This window comes from Mastigoproctus giganteus, chromosome 9 (genome assembly GCF_048544385.1).
Source record: "Mastigoproctus giganteus isolate SK-2022 chromosome 9, ASM4854438v1, whole genome shotgun sequence".
NCBI lineage: Eukaryota > Metazoa > Arthropoda > Arachnida > Uropygi > Thelyphonidae > Mastigoproctus > Mastigoproctus giganteus.
The window spans coordinates 201226549-201251168 of NC_143583.1; the positions used below are offsets into that span (position 1 = coordinate 201226549).

Genomic DNA, 24620 nt, shown 5'->3' on the forward strand with positions numbered 1-24620 from the left:
GGAGAAAATATGTGCCAGGTGCATCATGAAGTCATTTTAAGCAAGAGTGATTTGAGTATATATATTTTTGAAGTGACATTTAAAACATTTGTTAACATTAGTAGAGGCATATGATGCAAGAAAGCAAGCTTATATAGCATCAGCCAAAAAAAAAACCCTTCCAGTTTCACCCATCCGTTCACTCCAAAAGTTTATCTAGTTCAGCCTTGAATTTATTTAAGCTGTCAACTTCCACAATGACAGATAGAAGTTTGTTCCAGCAATCAACCACCCACTGGCTAAAGGCAACTTTCCGCACATCTATTCTACAACTGTCTTTCCTCAATTTGAATTTATGCCCTTTCAGGTTTGCAATCTGAGCAAGAGGAAGAATCCCATCAGCATTGAGCTTGCTCAAACCATTAGGCAGTGGGATAGATTATTTTTGGTCTTTGAAAAGATTAAAGTTGTAAGATTCTTTTTTAAGGTCATCTTCCACAAGTCAAAGCTGGTTGGGAATGTTAACAAAAAAGCAGTGGATGACACAAAAATTGAAAGTTAGAAATCATAAAATCAAAACACTAATATTTAGTCTCCTCTAATACCTCTCATGTTTGGGGTTCACATTAAAAAAAAAAAAAAGATACATAAAGATTTCAAAAAGTATACAAAAAAGGCCTAATGCCAAATTATCTAAACCAAAAAATAAACTAGGTTGGCTTGGTAACCTGTAGATTTCTCCAGGGGCTTACATCTATGGGCTTGGCACACCCAGGATCCTGAGATGGATATCATCATTCTTCTCTTTTCTTCTTCTTCTCTCTCTTTCTTCTCTCTCTTCTTCTCTCTTTCTTCTCTCTCTCTCTCTCTTTCTTAGGGCACTTGGAAATTTTTTTTTTGGCCGGTGCAGCATAAGCCTCAGGCTTCTTTGCACTGGATAGCTAATAATAATAATAATAATAATTGCAATATCTTATAAAATACTGATGACAGGTTCTCTTTTAAGGGAGTCAATACCGAGCAACTCATCTTTAGATGCATTCACATATATGTACTAGGGTTGTCAGGTTTTCCTTAAAAAAAAAAGGAAGATTTTTGTCAATAAAATTAGTTTTAAAAAATACAAGAAAATTCAAATTGTCTGATATATTTTTAAATTGTACTTATTTTGACATTTTGCCCTTTTTAACAATTGTTTATCCTGTTTTACCTACTGAAGGAACTCTTTACATGTAAAAGAGAAATTCATTGCAATCTGCAACTCTGCCTCAATTAATTCTCAGTGACTTCTGTTTCTGACATCTGTCCACTTCAGTTTCATTAACGAAAACACCCTTTCTACTACAGCATTTGAGCCAGGAATACTTAACAAATGTTCTACTGATATTGGGTACATTTTCTGTAGGAACTTTGGAAAAAAAATCAAGCCACTTGTGCACATCACTTCCTGTACACTTAACACTTTCTAGCAACTTCAGCCTATTCTCGCAGAACTCTTCATACAATTTTTCTAGATTTACACATTCTTGGAGTTGAAAAATATCAACTGCCGTTTCAAAATCTTGATACTTAATTTCTTCTGTTTCCAGAGAAAAAGTTTATTAACTTAGAATACTTATTTTTCTCATTGAAGTCATAGTTTTTTTCTAGGTATTGCAATAGATTTGAATAAAAATCACAACATTCATCGACAATCTTTTTCTGTTTGCATTGGGGTAACTTTTTCAAAAATTGCTTTGCGGAATTTCCAAAGTATTGATCCTGGATTCTTTGATTTATTTTATTTCTGATCATTGTCATTGATTTGTATGAATCCATAATACTTAAATCACTTTTCTCAAGGATTTTAGTACTAACATCTAGCAATTCTCCAACATTGACAAAAAAAGTTAAAAACCACTTGCAATTTTATTTCTGAATCTGTATCCTCACTTTGAAATAATTTGGAGAAAAATTTGGGGCAATCATCAGTAGTTTGGAAATAGCTCTTGATAGCAGGCTAGTTTTGAAGTAATCTTTTGACAGCTGGTGTTAAAGGACAACCATCTCGTTGGTACATGGTATACCAATTCAGACCAGTCCAGCTCCACATGGTCAAAAAATGATTCTAAGTTTTTCCTTCTTTTAGCTGATACAGAAAAAAAATTGTAAGTTTTCAGTACAATGTTTTCTATATCTACTTCAAAACTGTCACAAGCATATTTCATGGCATTATGCAATATATGGTTAGCACAATTAGCTTTAACAATATCGGCATTACTTGGCCTTAAAAACTGAAAAACAGAGTGATATTTTCCAAAATTTATATTTTCATTATCAGCACTGAACGCAGAAATATATTTTGGGTTAAGGTGAAAAGCCTCAAGCTTTTCTAACAAAATTTCAGATATAGAAATAGCTGTTTCATCAGCCCTTTCAACAACACCTAACAATTTATTTTCTATACGTTTAGTTGGATCAAAATATCTAATGCATATGGGAAAAAGCTTTGTTTCCCTTGTCCTCCTAGATCCAGGGAGCTTGGATAACCTAACACTATTCCTATTGACTAATTATAAGAATCCCTGGCCTATAAAAGGCACTGCTGGCTGATCCTCTTTCCCATTTCTCTTCAGGTCTGAGGGCAGTCAGCAGGTAAGGTTTGTTTTGTTTGTCTTAATTCATCTTATAAAATAAGCTAAAAAAATTGCTCAGTGTAACCAAGTTCTGCTCATATAATTGTGTAATAGAATTGCTCCTTTATGTCATAATTATAATCTTAGAGATGCTCAATTTGTTATTATAACTTAGAATTATTTATCTACTCACTGGCATTATTGAAAATTAGAAATAGCCAATTGTTAATACATCTTATAACTGATCTTTTGTTAAAAAATTATGATTGTAATTTAGAACTGCTCAATGTAAATCTAATTAGTAACCTTCACCTTTTTAATTTTATCTCTATTCCCAAACAGCACGGTCTGATGATGGGTATCGGCAACATACCGAAACGTCACACTATTGTATATATTAGTTTAGGCTATGCTTAATAAAATGTACATTAAAAACTCCACATGGTAAAAGAGTGGTTAATTATACATATTAATAATTCTTAATAAATTTTCTAATTAAGTTAGCAGTGGCATTTAGAAGTGTTGCACAAAATGCTACTTCGATGGGTGCCACAAAAGTAACAAGAACAAGAAGCAATGTTACGGAAAGAATGGAAAACTTTCACCATTTGGATTGAGGATATGAATTGACAACATATGCCCATTAATATGAGGATAATTGTGGACAAGGCACTGAGTTTACATATATTACTAAAATGATTTGAATGAGGAGACTTTTAATGCTAGTCATAGATTGTTTTTATCAATTTAAATGCAATTTCCTGTTACAAAGAACTTTACAAAGAAAAGTGAAGTGAATAAAACTGCCAAACATCAGTTTTTGATTTAAGAAAAATGAGGCCACAGTATCTTAGTCCTTGCAGAAATAAACTGGTGACCTTTTCTGTTTATTTATACCTTACATTACATTACATGAAGTAAGGACATTACATTACTGAGGAGGAAAACAGTTGATGACTTGAGAACATAAATTCTATGGGAGAGAGGACAAGATACTCACAGAGTGAGGAGGGAGCTGAGCCACCAAATGTTTTTTCTGTTTAGTAATATTTTTATAATTTATTAAAATGACAAATGTGGTCTTAAAATCATCTGTGTGCTTTTGGTACATATCTTTGGTGCAATAAATGTTATATTCAAGTCTGTTGGCCTTATTGTTCATTGATTCTAGGAATATAATTACAATGAAAAATGAGAACTTCCTGTACTAAATTTATTTTAAGATTGAAGTTTTACATTGAAAAAATTTCCAAAAATTGTAACTCTTTTCTTAATCTTTTAGTATATGTAGTTGTGTGATTTTAGTCAATATATTTTGTTTTTGCATATATGTTTTCCCTGTATGTTAATTTATTAATTGTATTTCTATTTCAGAAACAGGATTAGGTAAGAAATAAGAACAACACAAAGAAGTATTACAATTTTTTATACAGATCATGGCATTAGTAACAGGAAAGTCATCAAAAGAAGAAAAATGCTGCACTGGAGAGACAGCTGATCCCAAGAGTAGCAAATTTTCTCTGCGATGGATATTGAAAAGGAGCAAAAGCAGCAAAAGTGCAAAAGAAATGGCTCAAGTGGACAAAACCGTCCTCAAAAATACCATTCCTTCATCCAAGTCCTGTGATAGCAGCATGACAAAGTGCAAAGATAATGAAAACTGCACCTCCACATTTTTTTTGTGGCGATTACTTCAATCTAGGAGTAAGCCAACTCCTACTAACTGTGATCAAATAAATAATTTTTCTGGTACGTTCAAAACTTCCTTTAGTAGTGGAGATGTGTACAGACTTATGCCACAAACTACTAACTCGATGCCAGCTCTTAAGAGCACATACAATGTTCCACTAGAAACTTTGCCATCATTAAGAACTAGCCCAAGCACAAGTAGTGTAAAGGGATCATTTAAACAGGAAGTGTCTAGTATGTCATCGCCAGATGACTACAGTGAAAGTAGAGTTGGTGGACTTGTGCCCAACGTATGTCATCTGGTGTTATGCAAACTTTGTCTTATTATGCTTCCTGTTACTGAAATGTATGAATTAGAAGATTGTGGCTGTGCATTTTGTATATCTGTAAGTAATATTTTTGCAAAAAAAAAAACTTAGTAAAGTAAATAAGCTGAGTATGAACTTACTTATTTAAGATGCATACATAATAGTGAAATAACTTTTTGAGTATATACATTTATTCCTTGTTATTAATGCCAATAATATATCAACTTACAAGTTGAGATAATATTTTGCAGTTATCAAAGTTAGTATTTAAGTGGCAAAATGATGCCACTTTTTCTGCATCTGTCAAAAAAAAAAAAGAAAATAAATAAATTTCTTAATCATTCATATTTTTCCCATTGCAAAATATTGACTATCAATTTCTGTTCTGAACATTACACTTTCTACCTCACCTGTCCTTTGCAGGTTTTTTTTATACCCTTGATCCATAACAACCTGCTTGAAGGTCCATGAGATCCAGCATTCTGTTATTCCCAAAGATTTTAAAATTTCACCCCTGTTTATTGTCTTTCTAGTAGTGAGAATATGTTTTTTCTCATTGATTTTATTGAGTTAGGTCCTCTAATATTGATTTGTTTCCTCCCCCCCACTCCACAAATCTGGTCATCCTCCTTTCCTGTCTTTTTCAGATTTGTCCTCCGTAACTGAATACAGTAGTCGATGTGTAGTCTCACCATCGTCTTAGATAGCTTACACTTTAGCTCCTTGAAGTGATCAGTAATAAGACTGTGTAAGTGCCAGAAAAGAATAAGACAGTGCTTCACCATTATCCTGTTCTTTTGTGGAACATTTCTACTGGAGCAAATGCATTTGGGCCTTGAGGTTTGTCACAGACATTTCTCTAGGTGTGATAAGCTTGAACTTGCTACCTGGGAGTCTAAAACGCTGATGGAACCAATATTCATGTGACATTTGAGTCAAGTGGACTGAATTTAATCTGGTCGTTCTGCAACAACCAGATTCTCTGCTTGCATCTTCATGATGGTCGGACTGTTACTAACCCTGGTTATAATACATGTGTGCACCAATTATATTGAGTGACCATCCAGGTGTGAACCAATATAAGCAGGGGTCAAAGCATGGGATCCACACAACACATGAGGAATGCCACCCCCTCTGTGTTACCAGGCAATACTAGGTGGTAGATGACTCTCATCAACCAGTGCATTACCACTTGTTTATTGGAATATTTAAGTGGTAAAATCCATGTTTAGTCTCCAGAGCAAAGCTCCAGAACTCCCTCTATCTCTTCCATCATGCAGTATGATCGGTGTCTTTTGAGGTTATGATGGGAACATCTAATTTCCTTACATTTTAAGGATACAGCTGCAAAATGAACGATGTTCGCAGGCAGGCCACTAGATAGCTCACTATTGGCAACTCATTATTATTTTGCCAATTTCCAGTTCTTGATATCACTGACACTAAAAGAATATTTAAGATGCTGCATATCATAACTGGCTTGCATCCAAATCTCCAGGTTCATTTTATGCCTACACCAAAGCTTGCAACAATTGTAAAACAGTTATTAATCATTCCATACTAGATTTTGAACAGGCTAAGAGTATAAAACTTTCTTCTTGTCCATATGGGTAGTCAAGCATTCTAGTCTCTTGCCAAAACTATTGCCACAACTTTTGTCCATCTGTACTCCCACCACTGTTAAAACCTGATGGTTCTATTGCCACCTCAGCTAAAGATAAAGCCAACTTACTAGCACCTACTTTTCTTTTTGTATTGACAATCTTGATAAACTGCTTCCTACCATTCCCAGTACACTCTGCTCAGTGCCTCCTGTGGTCTTCCATCAAAAAGATGTTGGAAGAATTTTGAACAGTCTTGATACCAAGAAAGCTCCAGGTTCTGAATGGTATTCCTCCACTTGTTCTCAAAACCTGTGCTTCCGAGCTTGCTCCTATTCTGTGTAGCCTTTTTACAATTTCTTATTCCACTTGGAAATTTGCTCTTATCTAGCCAGTTCCTGAAAAGAGTCACAAATCCCTCCCATCCAATTATCGTACCAGTGCACTCACTTCTACTCTTTCTAAAGTAATGGAGGAATCCATTAATTTCCAACTCTTAAACTATCTTAAAATCTTCCATCTGATCCGTGATTGTCAATATGATTGTCAATACTGGCTTATGTTACCCATTTGTGGACAAATTCAATGGAAAAGTTTGGTGAAACTCAAGCAGTTACTCTTGACATTTCAAAGGCTAGTTTGGCATAAAGGTCAGAAGACCTTTTAAGCTTCCATTTTATGGATTTGCCAACTGTTTTATAATTGGATATCCAGTTTTTTCTCTGAGTGCTCACTGTGTGTGATAGATGGCTCTTTGTCTTCTAACTCCTACACTAATGCTAGTGTTTCCCAAAGTTCAGTTCTTTCGCCCACTGTTTTCCTTTTTTCACTGTTGACTGGAAATTCTATCCATAGTTTTGTTGATGATAGCACATTGCATTCTGCTTTCCAGTTTGAGAATCCTTGCCCTGCTCGAATAGCTTCAACTTTTTGAATATCCACTACCAGTTCCTGAAATGCTGATCTCCAGGTAATTCTTCAATGAGGAAAAGGTAACTTAATTTCAATCCTGCTAAAACTCGCTTGTCTCACAAAAAGGATTCTTCTACCCCTGTGCTTATCTTTGATGATACTCAGATTTATATAAAAGATTGTGTATCTCTATTAGGGATTCCCTTGACTTCTAATCTCTCTTGGCATAAGTACATTCAAATATTGCTCCTTCTGCAACCAAAAAAACTGGGTTTTCTCTTTCACTCTGAGCATTACTTTTCTTCCAAACAGTTACTCACTCTGTACAAATTTGAAATCTGCTCTACCATGGAATATTTTTTCCACATCTGGGGACATGACCCCATAGCCTCTCTTAGGCTTCTAGACCTCACTCAAAAGAGGATAGTTAGGGTAATTATTGACCCATGTCTTACAAAGTCTCTCCACTCTGTCTTATAGACATTCTGTTTCTGCCATTTCTATAGATAATTCCATGAGCAATTTTCTGCATTGGCTCTTTAATTCAACCCCCCTCCCCTTTCAAACCAGTCCGAACACCAGCTGCAACCAGTCAACATCCATTTTCTGTCCAACTTTTCTTCTTCATTTATCCCTTCAGTGTCAGTTTACTGGAAAAACCTCCCTTAATATGTTTTTCTTGAAATTTACAATCTACAGAAATTCAATTCTGATGTTAACAAGTATCTTCTTAACCTTCAACCCATGCATGGTACTAAGTATTATAGGTTCTAATACCTTTCCTGTTTAGTGTTTCATAAAAAAAAAATTTTTTTTTTTTAGTTTTCAGGATAAATCACAACGTGTAGTCATCCCTATAGACCCAAGAAATACTGCATTTTGCCAGTCTCCTTTCTTGAAATTGAAACCCTCGCCTTTTCTTTTGGCCACAGAAATCTCTTTGGGCAATACCAATATCTATTTTATGACATTGTGGTCATTACACTGGGGTTACCAGGTGTCTTTGGTTTCCATGGGCAATTCCTGGAATTTGACTACCTGACTCCGGCTATGGGAATGTGTCACTTGGAAAGGTGACTTACAGGAACTGTTAATCATCACTTACCACTACTGTGGCTGCATTAGTGTGAACATGAGTGGCATCAGTAGGGTGTGAAAAATGTGTTCTCAAACCAGTAGAATGTTTGGATGAGTTGTGGTTCTGAAGCATTGTGTGTCTCTATTGCTACCAAAAAAAACCTCTATATTTTTAAGTATATTTCAACTTTTTGGTCCACAGATATTGGGATTCTAGGCATGTGCTAGTGTGAAAATACACCCCTGCCTTGAGCCATAGAACAAACTTTACTTTCACATCAAGTTGCTTTGTTATTACATTACTTTCAAATACAAATACATTTGTTTGAAACTAGTGGGTATTGCAGTTATCAGATTAATCTTTTATAAATGATGTTTGCTGCCAAAACATTAATCTGTTATTTAGTCATTGTCTTATAAATGACAGAATTAACCTTTTAACAAGTAACATCATGAAAATAATGGGATTTATTTGAGAGTTGTGCAATGCCAGTGTAACTAGTTGTGAAGTTTGTTGTATTGTCAATATTAAGACCACTTCATTAATTGAAAGTAGTTTAAATCGTGCTGACCGCAAAAAAAAAAGAGGTAGTCTTCTTAACTCTGAGATATAATTGAATAATTATTTTATTTTATTTTATAATCTAATTAATATTTTAATATGACTAATTATGTATGTTTAATTATTAATTAAATAAATTCATAATTGTATTTACAATAGAACTCAGATAAGAAATTCCCTCATAAGAAATTTTCTCCTGTACTAAGTTTGGTTTCTTAAGTCCCAATTTCACCTCTATATATTGTAATGTATTATTTTCCTGCGTAAGACGTTCGTGATAAAGAATACAGAGTGTATTATTATAATGACGTTTTCCCACTTAATACATTTTTGAAATATAGAAATTCTTTATTTTTAATATTAAAAAATATTAAACAATATAAACATTTGGTAATCGAACAAGTTAGTGCCAAGCTTCATTTTACTTTGTAGTAAACCACCGACATAGGTGAAATGGCATCTTTTTTACATCTCATATTGTGAATGCCTTCACAATGAATTGCCCTGATATTGCACTCCCTCCAATAAGATATTGCACTACCTCCTACGCTTCACCACTAAGAAGACTAATGTTACTTATTCTCAGTGGATACCACCACCCAGGGGTGGTTGGTATCCACCGAGAATCCACTAGTGAAGTGTTGCCTATTCGAGAATCCAGTGTCTAAGTGTTGCTTATTCTAGGTAGTTCAATATCAGAGCAACTCGTGAAGGCATTCACAATATGAGATATCACAAAAGTGATGCTATTTCACTTACTTCGGTGATTTACTGCGAACTAAAATTATGCAATGTACTAATTTGTTCGATTAGTCAATTTTCCTTAGTCCGATGCTTTCAGCCTTAAAACCTTTTAGTATAAAAATTTTGATATAACAGAAGTGACATATTGCAATTGTTTTCGTTGATATCCATAATTGGATAGCTTCGACCACGTGAAGCACAGTGAAGCATTTGCTGTTAAGTTCTGATTTTTCTGAACAGTTCTGAATTACTTAGTGGATTGTTCTCTGTCTTATTGTAATTGTGACCTTTTAAGGTATGTTTAAACCCCAAAGGAGCTCATCCTTCCAACTTGGTAATGAGTATTTGGTAATAAGTTTAATGAACAGAATGTTAAGCAATTAGAAATCCTGAGTTTAAAAATGCATAAGCAGATAATCTGCTTATGTTTCCCATAAGCAGAGTAAAATATTTATAAATTCTGAAATAGTACTTAAAAATCATCTGTACTGTATTTAATAATTATAATTATTTAATTCTGTAACCAGGAATACAAAATGGTATATGTATATTTTCCATGTTCTTTATGCTGAAGCCATTTTGTGCATGAATTTGAAAAAGAAAATATGGTAAACCTACACTACCAACTATTGGTTCCTGTTTTGTTGAGTTTTTAATGTAGTTTCTTTGGATCCTTAGTGAAAATCAAGTTAAGGATGTTACAGGAAAGTTTGCACTCATAGATACAGCGTACGTCAATGATGTTACCCATTTTAAAAATTTAGGTGAAATAGTTAAAATATCTTAGAGTATTTTGGTTTTGTTTAACTTGTTGAACAGTTAAATTTTTTTTTTTTTTTATTTCCTTCTCAGTCTTCTTTTGTTGATTCATTCTAAGAGCAGTACTAAAACAGATAATGTTGCAATACATTTGTTTGAAACTAATGGGTATTGCAGTTATCAGATAAAAATGGAACCACCCTAAAAAAGGTGCATGTGTTTCTTTGCTTACCACATCCATAGTAATCACATTCATCCAAAAAAAATTAGCAATGCATTTGTTGAAAATCAATTAGTAACTGGTAGTATGTTGTGACAAAAAAGGAAGTGGACAAACTAGTGTATTTAGCACAACAGTTAATCACATATAAGAGACACTTTCCAATGATTAGAATACTTTAAGTTTCATAAAAACAGCTTTATTGTATTTTCACAAGCTAGTTATTAAAGAATAATTAGTGTAGTGAGGAATTTTACTTTGAGATGATGATTACTAAAAGCTGGTGAAACACAGGTAGATATTAATGATTGATGATTTTTCCATTTGAAATGGGCTTAATAATTTAAGGATATCCTGCATTACATTACATAAGATACATTATGGCAATTAAATTTAGGATATACATTGAAAGAATTAAAATTTAAGTATGTAAATATAAGATTCAAAGTTACTGTAAGTTTTAAACTGTTGGCTTAAACTATAATATGATCTCTTTTTTATGTACAAGGGCAATTCAAATGAAAGCCACAAAAGTTACATAAAAACTGTTTTAATTTCATGATAGGCAAAACATAAATTTTAGTCTTCAGTATAGAACCATTCACAAACATGTAATCACATTCATAAACCGTTTATAATCACATACACTTCCTCCAGCACTGAATCAATGAGCCAAATGAATTCTGAAGGGATTTTATTTGGCTGTTTCTGAGACCATTCACTCTCTACCATCTTTGTCTAAAAAGAATCCTCCAAGTGCCTTTTTGCAGTGGCCATAAAAGGTTAAAATCACTTTGTGTTATGTCCGGTGTATATGGAGGTGAATCAGTGTTTCATACCAAATCTCCTGTATCATCACTGACATAGTTTAGGAGAACAGTGGTAGGTGGTGTGTTTCTGTGCTGCAAGCTCACATTTGTGAATATCAGACTTTGGAATTTGTTCTGAATAGTTGACTTTAGATGGTTCACAGGGCATGTTGCACTTTTCATTTGCCTTTCTGCTTTTTCCACACAGTTTCCAGAAATATTCCTTTATGGTGTTAGAAGATGGCGAGTAACACTCCCTGTTATATTTCGTGCTGTATATTTCTTTGGTCAAGCAAGATGGGTTCCCACTCTTGTTTTTTCTCTACTTTCTCTCTGCTAAAATAATACAGCCAGGATTCATCACTATTGGTGACTTTCTGTTTTAAGAAGGCCTCTTCTTCCTGCTTTGTATGGTTTGAGAATCATAAAACACATTAATTTCTTGCTTAGTTCTGATGTTATTTGTTATTTGCTATTATTTGATTTTTAGGAGCATTAGCAACTAAGGCCATATTGCTCTGGGAATATGCGGTGGTCATTCCCTGACCTTTCCGCATCCTCCGTATTTGGTGGTGACGGGATCAAACCCTGGTCTAATCAAGAAGCGTGTGTTACGCACTGCTGCTCCTTCCCACTTGGCTACGGAGGCGCCACTTAATAGGTTCCTTGATATTTATTCTGATGAATAAATATCAAGGAACCTATTAAGTTTACACTTCTTGATCAAAGGTACATTTGTTCATTAACAGTTACACCTTTTTAAGGTATTCTTATGACTGTTATGCACAGAAAGGATGCCAATATTCACTGCTTTAGTGCCACCTCTTCAGTGATGGGATGATTTTTCTTCACCAGCTTTTCCCATGCTTTGACGTTCATTAGCATCATACACAGCTTACTTTATAATTTTGGACAAACATACTGGCATCATAACACAATTTGTGGTTTAAACTCTTCAGTGTGGTTCTGGTTTTTTGTACACTTACTGTATTCAAAAATTAATTGCAGATCACATCTTAATCTTCGTACACAACTACAGTAGAGCTGTCTCTTGTACACTGTCTGCTTAAGGATGACCTCTGCAGATGGAGAAGCATATGCATTCCTTGTTGCCAGCAAGCTTTGAAGAAACTACATGCTATAAGATTTGTTATTTTTTGCATTTTTTACAATATATGAGGTGCTATTCAAAGGTCCTGAAATGTATTTATAAAATAAATTAGACTCACCCTGGGTCTTATTCGCCACTGTCACCTTCGAAGTAGTCTCCTAGAGTGCATAAACACCAATTCCAGCACTTCTCCCATGATTTGAATGCTTCCTGAAAGTTCTACTTCGTCATAGTGTTCAGCGCCACCTGTGATTCAATTTGGGTATCCTCTACACTGTCAAATCTTTGACCCTTCAGCTTGATTTTCATTCTTGGGAAGAGGAAGAAGTCACAGGGGGCTAAGTGTGGTGAATAAGGGGGGGGGGACAATTGTTATGTTTTTGGATGCCAAAAACTGTGCCACAGTGAGAGATGTGTGGGCTGGCATGTTGTCATGATGAAGGACTCAGTTCTTTGTGCGCCACTTCTCTGGACGTTTCCTCCTGATGGCTTCCCTTAACCACCTCAGGACGTCGCAGTAGAACTTTGCATTGACAGTCTGGCTAGAAGGGACAAATTCCTTATGGATAATCCCGTCAATGGCCAAAAAAAAAAAAAAAAAAACCAGATCAGCATGGACTTCACATTGCTCCTCACTTGTCGGACTTTCTTTGGTCGGGGCAAAGATGGGCTCTTCCACTGGGATGATTGTTGCATGGTTTCTGGGTAATACCACATACCCAACTCTCGTCACCAGTGACAACTGAGAAAGGAAGTTTTGATCACTCTTGGCCCATTCTTGAAGATCTCTGATAACTTCTATGCGATGCTGCTTTTAGTCTTCACTTAGTAACCATGGCATGAACTTGGCTGTAATGCTTCTCATGTTCAACTTGTCTGACAAAATCCATTGACACATGCCATATGATAGTCCTACAATGCCACAAATGTCATGGGTAGTCCGCCTGTGGTTTTCACGGATTGCCGCCCAAACTTTGGTGACATTTTCCATGGTGGTGCTCAGTGGTGGATGCCCAGAGCGATCGTCGTCATCAACTGACATTTGACCATTTTTAAAATGGTTAAACCAGTATTAGGTTTGCGTCTGGTCTAAAGCATTGTCACCAAAAGCTTGTTTCAACCTCTTATGGGTTTCTGCTATCGATATTACAAAACTTGATGCAAGCACGTTGGTCTCTCACATTAGCCATCGCAACAATTGCAAACTATGCAAAACACACTGCCACAGAACTGTGCATAAACATTCAATGACTCTATCCAGCCTGACACCTTGTGGCACACTGATTCACAACAGATGCATGCAGTGTTACCTAGCGCTACAAGCACGTACTAGACGTAGTTCCTGCACAACGTTCAAATTTTGAGAACGTTTAGATAGCACCTCGTATGGTAACTTTGAAGTTTTCAGTTTTCTGTTTTCACTTTGTAAACTATGGAAAACAGTAGTCTGTTTTCCATACTATTGAAAATAGTAGTAATGCTATACAGTTACATCTTATTGTGAATGGACTGTTGTATTGCTGTATAGTTTGTTATATTGTTCTTTTGGTTATCCTTTTCCAAGGATCCAATGAACTTCAATTCAGAGGTAAATAAGGCACCATCAGATTTAAGCTGGCAAAAGATGGAGTAGACAGTGCAGCTGGGAATGTTAAGGCTTTTGCTTTTTTATCTCTTAGATCAGCAAAAATATCAAAAGAATAGACTCAGTTATTTGGATACGATAAAAAAATCTGGTGATAATATAATCTGACTGTATTTCCAGATTGGTTTTTGCATTGCATGGAACTATTTGTTGAATGATATTCCAAGTAGAACTTCTCAAAATTAGATAATGCTCCAAGCCATCCACCCAATTTGGATAACCTAACTCCAAACATTCAGACAGCTTACTCTCTTAAAAATGATTTGTTCTTGTCAATGTCCCAAAAGATGTTGAGCAGCCAAGAGAACTAAAAATAAGCAACTTAGCCAAATAATGTTTGTTCAAATTAGAACAAATCATGGTGAGGTTCTCTGAGTAAAAGAAAAGTGTAAAAGTACATAGGGTTAGATATGCCTTTTTGTGCTGGAAATGTATAAAAAGAAAATGAAATGGGAAGAATGGTCCCTTATCCATAGATTCCTTCTCAGTAAGAAGCAGAAACAAAAGAGACAGTTTTGGTTTTCAGATAACGTTCCAAGTGTGCCAAACAATTCCCAAGTTACCTTCTTTAAATATTCTAGATTGCAGAATTTTGGTCATTACAACTTCAGAGACAGTCTTTCAAATTTCTTTTTCCTTTGCCCAATCTTTGTGATAATAAGGTGAGTTCATCACTTGTTTGGAGAGGGCTGGGTTTTGAATCAGTAACATATTAAGGACTTAGAATAGACTAGAAGAAACTGGAATGCCATTCTAAGAAACTAGACACCTTACAGAGATGACCTAATCAATGTTAAGGTCTATAAAGGAATAAACAAAATGAATGAGGCTGTTGTTTGTTTGTTATTTGTTTTTTTAGGAGTATTAGCAACTAAGGCCATATTGCTCCAGGGATATGTGGTCATTCTCTGACCTTTCCGCATCCTCCGTATTTGGTGGTCACGGGCTCGAACCCTGGTCTAATCAAGAAGCGTGTACTACAGAGGCCATCTGGTTACGGAGGTGCCAAAATAAATGAGACAGATATGCTCATATTGGTAAGCAAAACTAGAACAAGGGGACCTAAATATTGTATAAAGTTTTGGGAAGCAACAGACGATTAAATCTCATGAAGTTAATCTTCAGGCCATTGTGCTGTTGCTCCTTGGATTCAGTTATTTCCCAAGATAGTTGAAGTAGTGAATCTGACCAACTTCAAGATTGAAGAGCTATATTTTAGTGGTGGACAAATTATAATTGATTTTTTTTTTTTCCCTGCTGATACAGAATAGCTTTATTCTTCACTTTGCATGGAAATGTATAAAAGAAAATGAAATGGAAAGAATAGTCCCTTATCCTTAATACTAATTCTAGTATTGATCAGTCTGTTTTTACAAAACATGTTACCTTCTACTCTTTTTTGTTTGTTTGTTTTCTCAGTATTTCTTTAAGAGCAAGACTAATTACTATTTATGTCGTATCATTTTAACATTGGGTCAGAAATGTTTTCTATTTTGTTGTTTCTAATTGATTTTGTTAAAGAAGTTATATGAATTTCAAATTTTTGCTTCTCTAAAATTTTGTCACTCATCAGATAAAATTAAAAATTACATTAATATATTTGTTTCAATGCATGAAATGAGCACGATCAACAGTACTTTTAGAAAAAAATTTTGGAAAAAACAAGTTTCTAATAAATAACTATTTCTCTTTTATAGTGTATGAGACAATATGTGATTATTAATATTAGAGAAGGAAATGTAGTGATAGCTTGTCCTGATGCACAGTGTGGAATAGAAGGCAAAGTACAAGCATCTGAAGTAAGGTTTTCTATAGTTTGCTACTGTTTTTTTTTTTTTTAGTTTTTAGTCCAACTTTTTTAGTTGTGTACCCTCTTGTAATTTCATATACTGTATTATATATGTTTTATGAATTTGTTTGAGAATCAAAGGGACAGAGAAAAGTGCTAGAAAGGATATTTTAGCCAGTTACTTACTTAATTCTTGCCAGAATACATACATCAATTTAATCTTCCAAGTTGATTTTATATACAAATCAATTAATGTATCGGTTAATATAAAAATTGTTTCAAAATCTTCCAGTAAATGCTGTCATCTCTAACATTGGACAATCAGGCTAAAATATGAACAGATTAATATTTAAAAGCATTTAGGTGCAAAGTTTTAATTTCTACAATTTTTCAAAAAATTCCATGAAAAAATTTAGTCCACAGAGAGTCCTTTGCTGAAACCTCACTGCTGTGAACTTGTGAATGAAAGAATTATTGATCTTGATATTGCTGATGAAGGTGAAGTCATTTTTAACTATTCTTACTTTTTATTCTGCAGTACTAGGATACACTATCATAGAAGACAACACTTAGTGACAGCCTTCCTAAAGCAGTTTGTGTACTTCAAGAAATGAAAGTCATTTTTAATTTTCATCTAAAATGCTATGCATTGTTCACACGTGACTGAAAAAAAAAAAAAACATTTGCATTGCTCTTACCTTATCTTATATTTTCTGCTCTCTTTCTTTCTATATATAAGGCAATTAAAATTATATACACAGCATACGCTATAAAGTGTTGTATTCCTTAAAGTTTATTGAGTTATCTTTTGGAAATACAAACCTAGATTATTGAACTGATGTATGCTGTGTAGCAAAGGTTTGATAAGATGCCCCTCTACCACCAATATGCACATGCTTATGAGAACAGCATCCTTTCTCAACAGTTTAACATATTGTGGCACATGTGTCAACTATCATTTTACACAATTTTTGTCATAGTTACTGACTTGATGTTTTGCAGGAGTGGAAGAAAGTTAACAGTCTGTAAAATATATTTAGGCCTAACGTGGGGAAGAGAAAACAAAAGTACTTCACTCCCAGTTAAAAAAAAACCATTGGGCCTTGTACCAAGCATATATGCTTGCTGCAACTTCTTCCACAAATCTGGCAGTGCCCTAGGTTTATAACTATACATCTTATCTTTAAGGTACTGTCACACACTGTCCAGAAATCCATAAATGTTCGACTTCCTCTCTTTGCAACTTGACTTTCTCCAGTCCAACTTTCGTAACAGTGAGGTAATTTTCCATGGTGATTTTAGTGTTCACAACTCCAGCTGACTTCCGTTTTCTAGTCACACCGACCCAGCTGGTCGAGATGCTGAGGCTTTTGCAATTACTAATGACCTTACACAGATTGTTCATTTACCTACAAGAATACTGGACAATCCTAACCATACAGCCAACATGCTTGATCTTTTTTCACAAACAACGCTTCTAAGTACATGGTCGAAGTGAGTGGTCCTTTAGGCACCTCAGATCACAGCTTGGTGATTGTCTCTTCTCTAATGGAGCCTTTATCTCATGGCTATTCCCAATCTCGTGTTTGTTGGCATTACAAGAAATCAAAATGGGATGACCTGCAAGATTTCTTTTCTTCTTTTCCTTGGTTGGATTACTGTTTCAAAACTTTTGATGTCAACATTTGCCCAGATCATGTCAGTGAAATTATTCTTGTAGGAATGGAATCCTTTATTCCACACTCCACTTTAAAATCTCGTCCTTTATCTAAACCTTGGTTTTCCAATAAATGTGCTAAGGCTGTTCAAGAGAAGAACGTAGCATATCGTAATTGGCTTGTTTCCAATTCTTCAGTTTCATTTTCTGCCTACACCAAAGCTTGCAACAATTATAAGTTATTAATCAGTCCAAACTAGATTTTGAACGGGCTGAGAGTAGAAAACTTGCTTCTTCCCCCTAATGGTAGCCGAGCATTCTGGTCTCTTTCCAAAGCTATTGGTCGCAACTTTTGCCCATCTCTGCTCCCACCTCTATCAAAACCAGATGGTTCTGTTGTCACTTCGGCCAAGGATAAAGCTGACCTGCTAGCATCCCGTTTTTCTTCCAACTCATGTATTAATGATCTTGGTAAAACACCTCCCACAATTCCCAATATGCTCCATTCAATGCCTCCTGTGGTCTTCTGTCAAAAGGATTTTGATGAATCTTAATGCTAAGAAAGCTCCAGGTCGTGATGGTATTTCTCCACTTGTTCTCAAAGCCTGTGCCCCTGACTTACTCCTGTTCTTTGCTGCCTTTTTTCACTTTCTTATTCCAAAGGTGTTTTTCTTTCTGCTTGGAAATTGCATTCCACTTTCCATTTTGAGAAACCTTGCGCTGCTCAATCAGCTTCAACTTCTCGAATATCTGCTACCAATTCCTTAAATGCCGATCTCCAGGTAATTCTCCAGTGGGGTAAAGACAAATTAGTTGATTTCAATCCTTCTAAAACTCAGTCTTGTTTTATATCTTGCAAAAAAGATTCTTCTGCTCCTGTGCTTATCTTTGGTGACACTCCGATTTCTAGGCAAGTTGATATATCTCTTTTGGGGATTACCCTGACTTCTAATCTCTCTTGGCACAAGCACATTACAAATATTGCTTCCTCTGCATCTAAAAAACTTGGTTTTCTCTCGGCATTACTTTTCTTCCAAACAGCTGACCTGTCAACATTTGCTCAGATCATGTCAGTGAAATTATTCAGTTAAATTTCCCCGGGTAAGAATTTTTGACCCAGTTCGCCTCTGTCTATCGATATTGCTTTTCTTTTTTTTCACTCTGTACAAATCGCAAATCTGCCCTACCATGGAATATTGTTCCCACATCTGGGGCAGTTCCCCCAAAACCTCTCTCAGGCTTCTAGATTCCATTCAGAAGAGGACAGTTAGGTTAATTAATGACTCATCTCTAACAGAGTTTCTCCACTTGCTGTCTCATAGACGTACTGTTTCTGGATACAGTAAGTCCTCGTATAGCACAACAGTTGTGTTCCTAGAAACCCTCATGCAATATAAATAACAGGCCCTATGAGAAAAATAGGGTTAGGTGCTGACCACCCAAGATTGAACACACATTTGTAACCAAAACATTACCAAACACAATAAATAATCGTAATAAAATACGTATTTTATTACAACTATTACATAATAAAATATTGCTAATGTTTTTGCTTCTATCGTAAGCATACTTGTTCTTTGTTTGATCTTCTATCCAAACAGATGACAGCCGTTCCATCTCTTCCAATTCTTTGTCTTGATCTAATGGATTTTTGTTACACTTTGAGTTGTTCCTGCTATGAATGTTTTTATTTTCTCTGCATTCTTTCTAATTCTCGCTTTGCCTCAATTAGGCCTGTAGCACGTGCAATATTACATGGTCTTTCATTTCACTCAAAGTGTTTCACAATTTCATATTTTTTCTCTGTCGACAGAGGCGGACTGGCCATAAGCCTTACGGGGGAAACGCCAGTGGGCCGGAGGCCAGAAGACGATGCAGGCTGGTGTGATTTTGGTCATAAACGCTAGTATGAGGCCGCTACAAATTTTACTGGGTAAGAATTTTTGACCCAGTCCGCCTCTGTCTATCGATATTGCTTTTCTTTTTTTTCTCTGAATCTGTAGTGTCTTCACCAGGATGCTTCCTTTTCACACATTTTTAGTATTTTACTCATTTTTAGGGAATAAAACACAATTACAAAGTGAGGAGGCATGCTTGATACACATAAACAAAGCTGCATGCATGCAGCAACTGAATAAACAACACTGTAAAGGCAGAGATGCACTATTAACACCTCACATTTTACTAAAGCACATTTCTGGGGTTACTACCATAAAACAATAAAGACAATTTCCAGTTGCATTTCTGCTAGTGGAATCTGTTATAAACTGGTAGTAAACTCAATCTAATCGCATTTGCGATAATACCAATAGCTGGAATTGTGTGGATTTTTATGTTTTGGTGAAATGTGTTTTCCCTTCACTGATATAAAAAACAAATGCATTTTCAGAATCTTCCCGTGTTGCGTTCAGATGGGGTGATTCCACGTTCGACTGCTATTTCTTGTAAACACAAAGGTTTATCGTGCATAAGCGAATTCGGTTTGTGTTATATACGATATTGTTCCCCTATTTATAAATCGTGTATGATCGAATTCGTGTAGTGTAAACACATGTTATACGAGGACTGACTGTACTTCCATGGGCACTGTTCTTCTGAATTGGCTTCTGTAATTCCCCCTCTCTCTTTCAAAACAGTCCGAGCACGTACCACCACCAGCCAACATCCATTTACTGTCCAACTTCATACTCACAGAACCAACTTTTCATCTTCCTCGTTTATTCAATCAACTGCTGTTTTCTGGACGAGCCTTCCTTCTTATGTTTTTCCTGAAAATTACAGTCTACAGAAGTTCAAGTCTAATGTCAACAAATATCTTCTCTCGTCTTCTCAACCTCCAACCCAAGCACGGTACTAAGTACTATAGGTTCTAATACCTCTCGTGTTTGGGGTTTTCATAAAAAACAAAAAAAAAAAGTGTAAAGGCTGGAGAAATGCTAAGCCCTGAGTCCAGTAACACGTGATGCTCAGCTTTCTTCACTTTTTCAGAATATTTGTTATTTCATAACAGAAATCCAATTTTCTGCATTTTAAAACTGAAACAGATTCTAATGTTTTATATGATTGATTGCTGGTGATAAGTTCCTCTTAATTTTGTTTTGCTGTTGGTATTAGGAGAAAGCTTTATATTATTCGTACAGAACAGCTGAAGAGGAATATATTGGCACAAAAATTCCTTGCTAATTTGACTAAAATATTTGAATACTACTCTGAGTACTAAATCAGTTGACTGTACCATTTATCTACATTTACACTAATCCAAGATGCATGATATTTCTTCTCAGGCAACAGAATGGCTCAACACATTTGGCAGGTACAATGAAATATAATGAATTTGTGAGGACAATCAGCGTATCTCTCTATACATTAAAAAAGTTTTCCTCCTAGTAATATTTATTTCAGCGAACGAGAGAAGAGTGCGGGGCATTTACGTGAATTATTCGAGCCAATAGGAGAAGAGGATGGGGCAATTACATCACTACAAATGTGCAGGTAAATAATTACGTTTTCCATTGAAAGACAACTGCATCCATAACATTCAACAACCTGGTGCATGTGCTTCACTGTCTGTTACATGACCACACCCGGCATCATTTGATGTTCCATTGTAATGTCAGCTGATGAAGGGACCCGATATAGTTTGATTATTTGTAAATAGTTTAGTATTTTGTAAATATTTTAAATATCTGTATAGTTTGTAAATATTTTAGTCCTGCTCTTTTGGATGCAGCAGTATTCCTCATGCATTTTGGAACCCAAAGCAAAAGGCCTTTTCCTGAGTGACCTATATAAACGCAGATAAATAATTACATAGTGATATTTATTCCACCTTGAGAATGCCGCATGGTGGGGTAGCCATGGGAGAAGAGGGATGCGGTCACATGGTACAAGTGGGCGAGGCAATTATGTCACTACAAATGCACAAGTAAATACAGCAGGCCCCGGTTATAACGCGGTTCGCTTTACGCTGATTCGCTATAACGCTGTTCTTACATTATAACCCGTATCTGACTATAACGCTGTCAAAACTCACTGTAACGCTATTTTACTAGCATACAGATTGAATTTTTGGCAAATCCGTCTTCAGTCCAGTCTGTTTTGAGCCTTTTTTTTTTTTTTTTTTTTGGCAAAAGGAGAAAATAGCCACCATGAAATTAACTACAGTAATTATTTTTATAATTTCTACTCTATGTACAAAATTGAAACTTTCAATATGCTCTTATTTTCTTGGTGTGGATAGTTTCAAGGGAGAAATTCTTTTTTAGTACACAAGTTGAAAAAATTTACCATCCAGTGTCATATGTTGTTACGAAGTCTGCATTTTCTGTTCTGACCTGTAATAGAAAGATACTAAAAATAGATTTACTCCCTATCTCTTCTTTTGTTTTACTGTGGGAACTATAACTTGCGAAATGTTTTTCACACAATCAATCCCATGAGTGCTAAATGCAGTGCTGTTTCTTGTACAGTATTCTCTGGTCTTCTGAACTCCTCTGACCTTGTGGTCACCCGAAGTACATAAAATTTGTTTGTTTTACTGTTTTGGAAATTCCATAAACATTCTCCATGAGTCACACCATAATTGATTTACAGTACTTTTCCGGCAATAAACAACCATTTGATTTTACTGCACGGTAAAATCGAACTTTTCAGATAAATAAAACATTTGTCACCGTCTTCAGCTCACTTGCCAGAGGAATTCTAGATATCATTCAGTGCATACAGTGTTAGACATACAGACAGTTTACTGTACTCGAACATCGTATCACAATCAGTGCAACGCAGTTACATTTGCAAAGAGTTATGGCGGATAAGAATGAAAAAGCAACAATGTCTGGACACGGTGCAAAGATTGGAAAGGTAAGAAAAACATTGAGTTTGAAAATTAAATTAGACGTTTTGAAGAGAATTGATTCCGGTCAAAGACAAGTGGATGTGTGCAATAATTTAGGACTGGCAGGTTCAACTGTAAGAACAATCATAAAAAATAAAGAATCAATTTTAGCAGCTGGAAAAACAGCTGTTCCCCTGCAGGCAACTAAATTGACCAGGGCTAGGCCGGCTATTATGATTGAAATGGAGAAACTTCTACATAATTTTATTGAAGACAACATTCAACGTAGAATTCCGTTAAGTTCAATTATTATTAAAGAAAAAGCAAAGAGCCTATATGAAGATTTAAAGGGAGCTCACCCCGAAAAAAATGTGGAACCATTTAACGCTAGTAAGGGCTGGTTTGATAGATTTAGAAAGCGCTATAACCTGCACAACGTAGCAATACAGGGAGAAGCTGCAAGTGCAGATCAACAAGGAGCCGAAACTTTCAAAAAAGAATTTGTTAAAATTATTGAAGAGGGATGTTATACTGCTCAACAAGTTTTTAATATAGATGAAACAGGTCTTTTTTGGAAACGAATGCCTAAAAGAAGTTTCATATCGAAAGAAGGAAAAAAAATGCCAGGCTTCAAAGCGGCGAAGGATCGGTTAACTTTGTTGTTGGGTGGTAACGCTGCGGGGGATTTTAAATTAAAACCCCTTTTAGTTTACCATTCCAAAAATCCAAGGGCTCTTAAAGGTTTAGCTAAATCAAACCTACCTGTAATCTGGTAGGCTAATAAAAAAGCTTGGGTAACCAGGCCGCTTTTCATTGATTGGTATGCTGAGTTCTTCTGTCCTGCAGTGGAAAAATATTGTGCAAAAAATAACATTGGTTATAAAGCTATTCTAATCATGGACAATGCACCAGGACACCCAAGCAAAGAGAGCTTAGAAGACTTGAACAATCACATAAAAGTTTTTTACATGCCTCCAAACACTACGTCTCTGATCCAACCAATGGACCAAGGAGTAATTGCAACATTTAAAGCGCACTACATAAGGAACACCTTTTCCCAAGCTATTAAAGCCATCAACACTGAAAATGTACAGAGCTTAAAGGAGTTTTGGAAATCCTATAACATTAAAACCGCCATCTACAACATTTCAAGTGCCTGGGATGAAGTGACTCAGAAAACCATGAATGGAGTGTGGAGGAAAGTTTGGAAAAATTGCATAAAGCATTCCCAGGAACCTGATGATTCCGTTGAAAATGTTAAAACACAAATTGTTGAGCTCGGAAAAGAAGCAGGATTACACGAAATTAACGAAGACATCGTACAAGAGATGATCGACAACGACAGGGATGGCCTCTCTAATGAAGAACTAATGGAAATTACAAAAGAACAAGAGCTTGCTATTGAGGGAGATGATGATGAAGATACTATAGATGAAGAACCTATGAAGTCGCTGACTGCAAAAGGACTTAGTGAAGCTTTTGAACACTTCGAAAAAATGTGTGATTATTTCCGGGAGAACGACCCTGACATGGAACGAAGTGCCAAGGTAATAAGAAATTTGAAGAAAGAAAGAAATCCCTACATGATGTTGTACAATGAGAGGAAGAGGGCCAAAGCACAACCCAAAATTGACACATTTTTCAATCCAAAGATACGAAAACTCGAGAGCACAGGGCCATCGAATTAATAAATTCATGATTTTCGTTAGTTAATTACCTCATAATTATATGTGTATATAAAGTAGAATATTTTATATGTACAAAATTTTGAATAATAAATATTTTTAATCGACATTGGTGCATATTTTCACTACCATTTATTATTGATTAGAAAATATCCTATGGAATAGACCGCAACTCACAAATACATATGTTACCTTATGGGAATATGGCGCTCGCTTAGCGTGGATTCACTTTGCGCTCTGTTTTCCCGGAACGAACTATCAGCGTTAAGCGGGGGTCACCTGTAATTACATAGGTCATTGATTAGATATCGATCAGTGCATTCCGACAGTTGTGTCTTTTACGTAGAAAAGATTTGATTTACTCCATCATAACTCTACATTTTATCTAGAAAAACGTGCACAGGGGTTGGCAAGCAAAAAGCGAGCAGGGAGCAAAACCCCCTAGTATTCATTATAATAATTTTATTATTCTGAAATGAAATGGGAAAATGATAGAATAATCATTACCTATTACAAACTAATCATGAAAAACATAATATTTTTTAATGAAAAATTTTAAATTATGTGTATTTTTTACACTTGTTATTTTCAGTGAAACAAAACTTTCATTAATATTGTTTGGAA

At 35.4% G+C, this 24620-nt stretch overlaps 1 protein-coding gene across 1 annotated transcript in view; it reads left to right on the top strand.

The window, feature by feature from the left end:
- LOC150081026 (putative E3 ubiquitin-protein ligase RNF144A-A) overlaps nt 1-24620 on the top strand; it is a 72472-nt gene that overhangs the window by 27102 nt on the left and 20750 nt on the right. The window contains exons 2-3 of the mRNA XM_090382010.1: nt 3969-4669; nt 15729-15830. Of these exons, the coding sequence (XP_090238136.1) occupies nt 4031-4669; nt 15729-15830 (741 nt within the window). The 5' untranslated portion in view covers nt 3969-4030. The remainder of the gene's footprint in view (nt 1-3968; nt 4670-15728; nt 15831-24620) is intronic.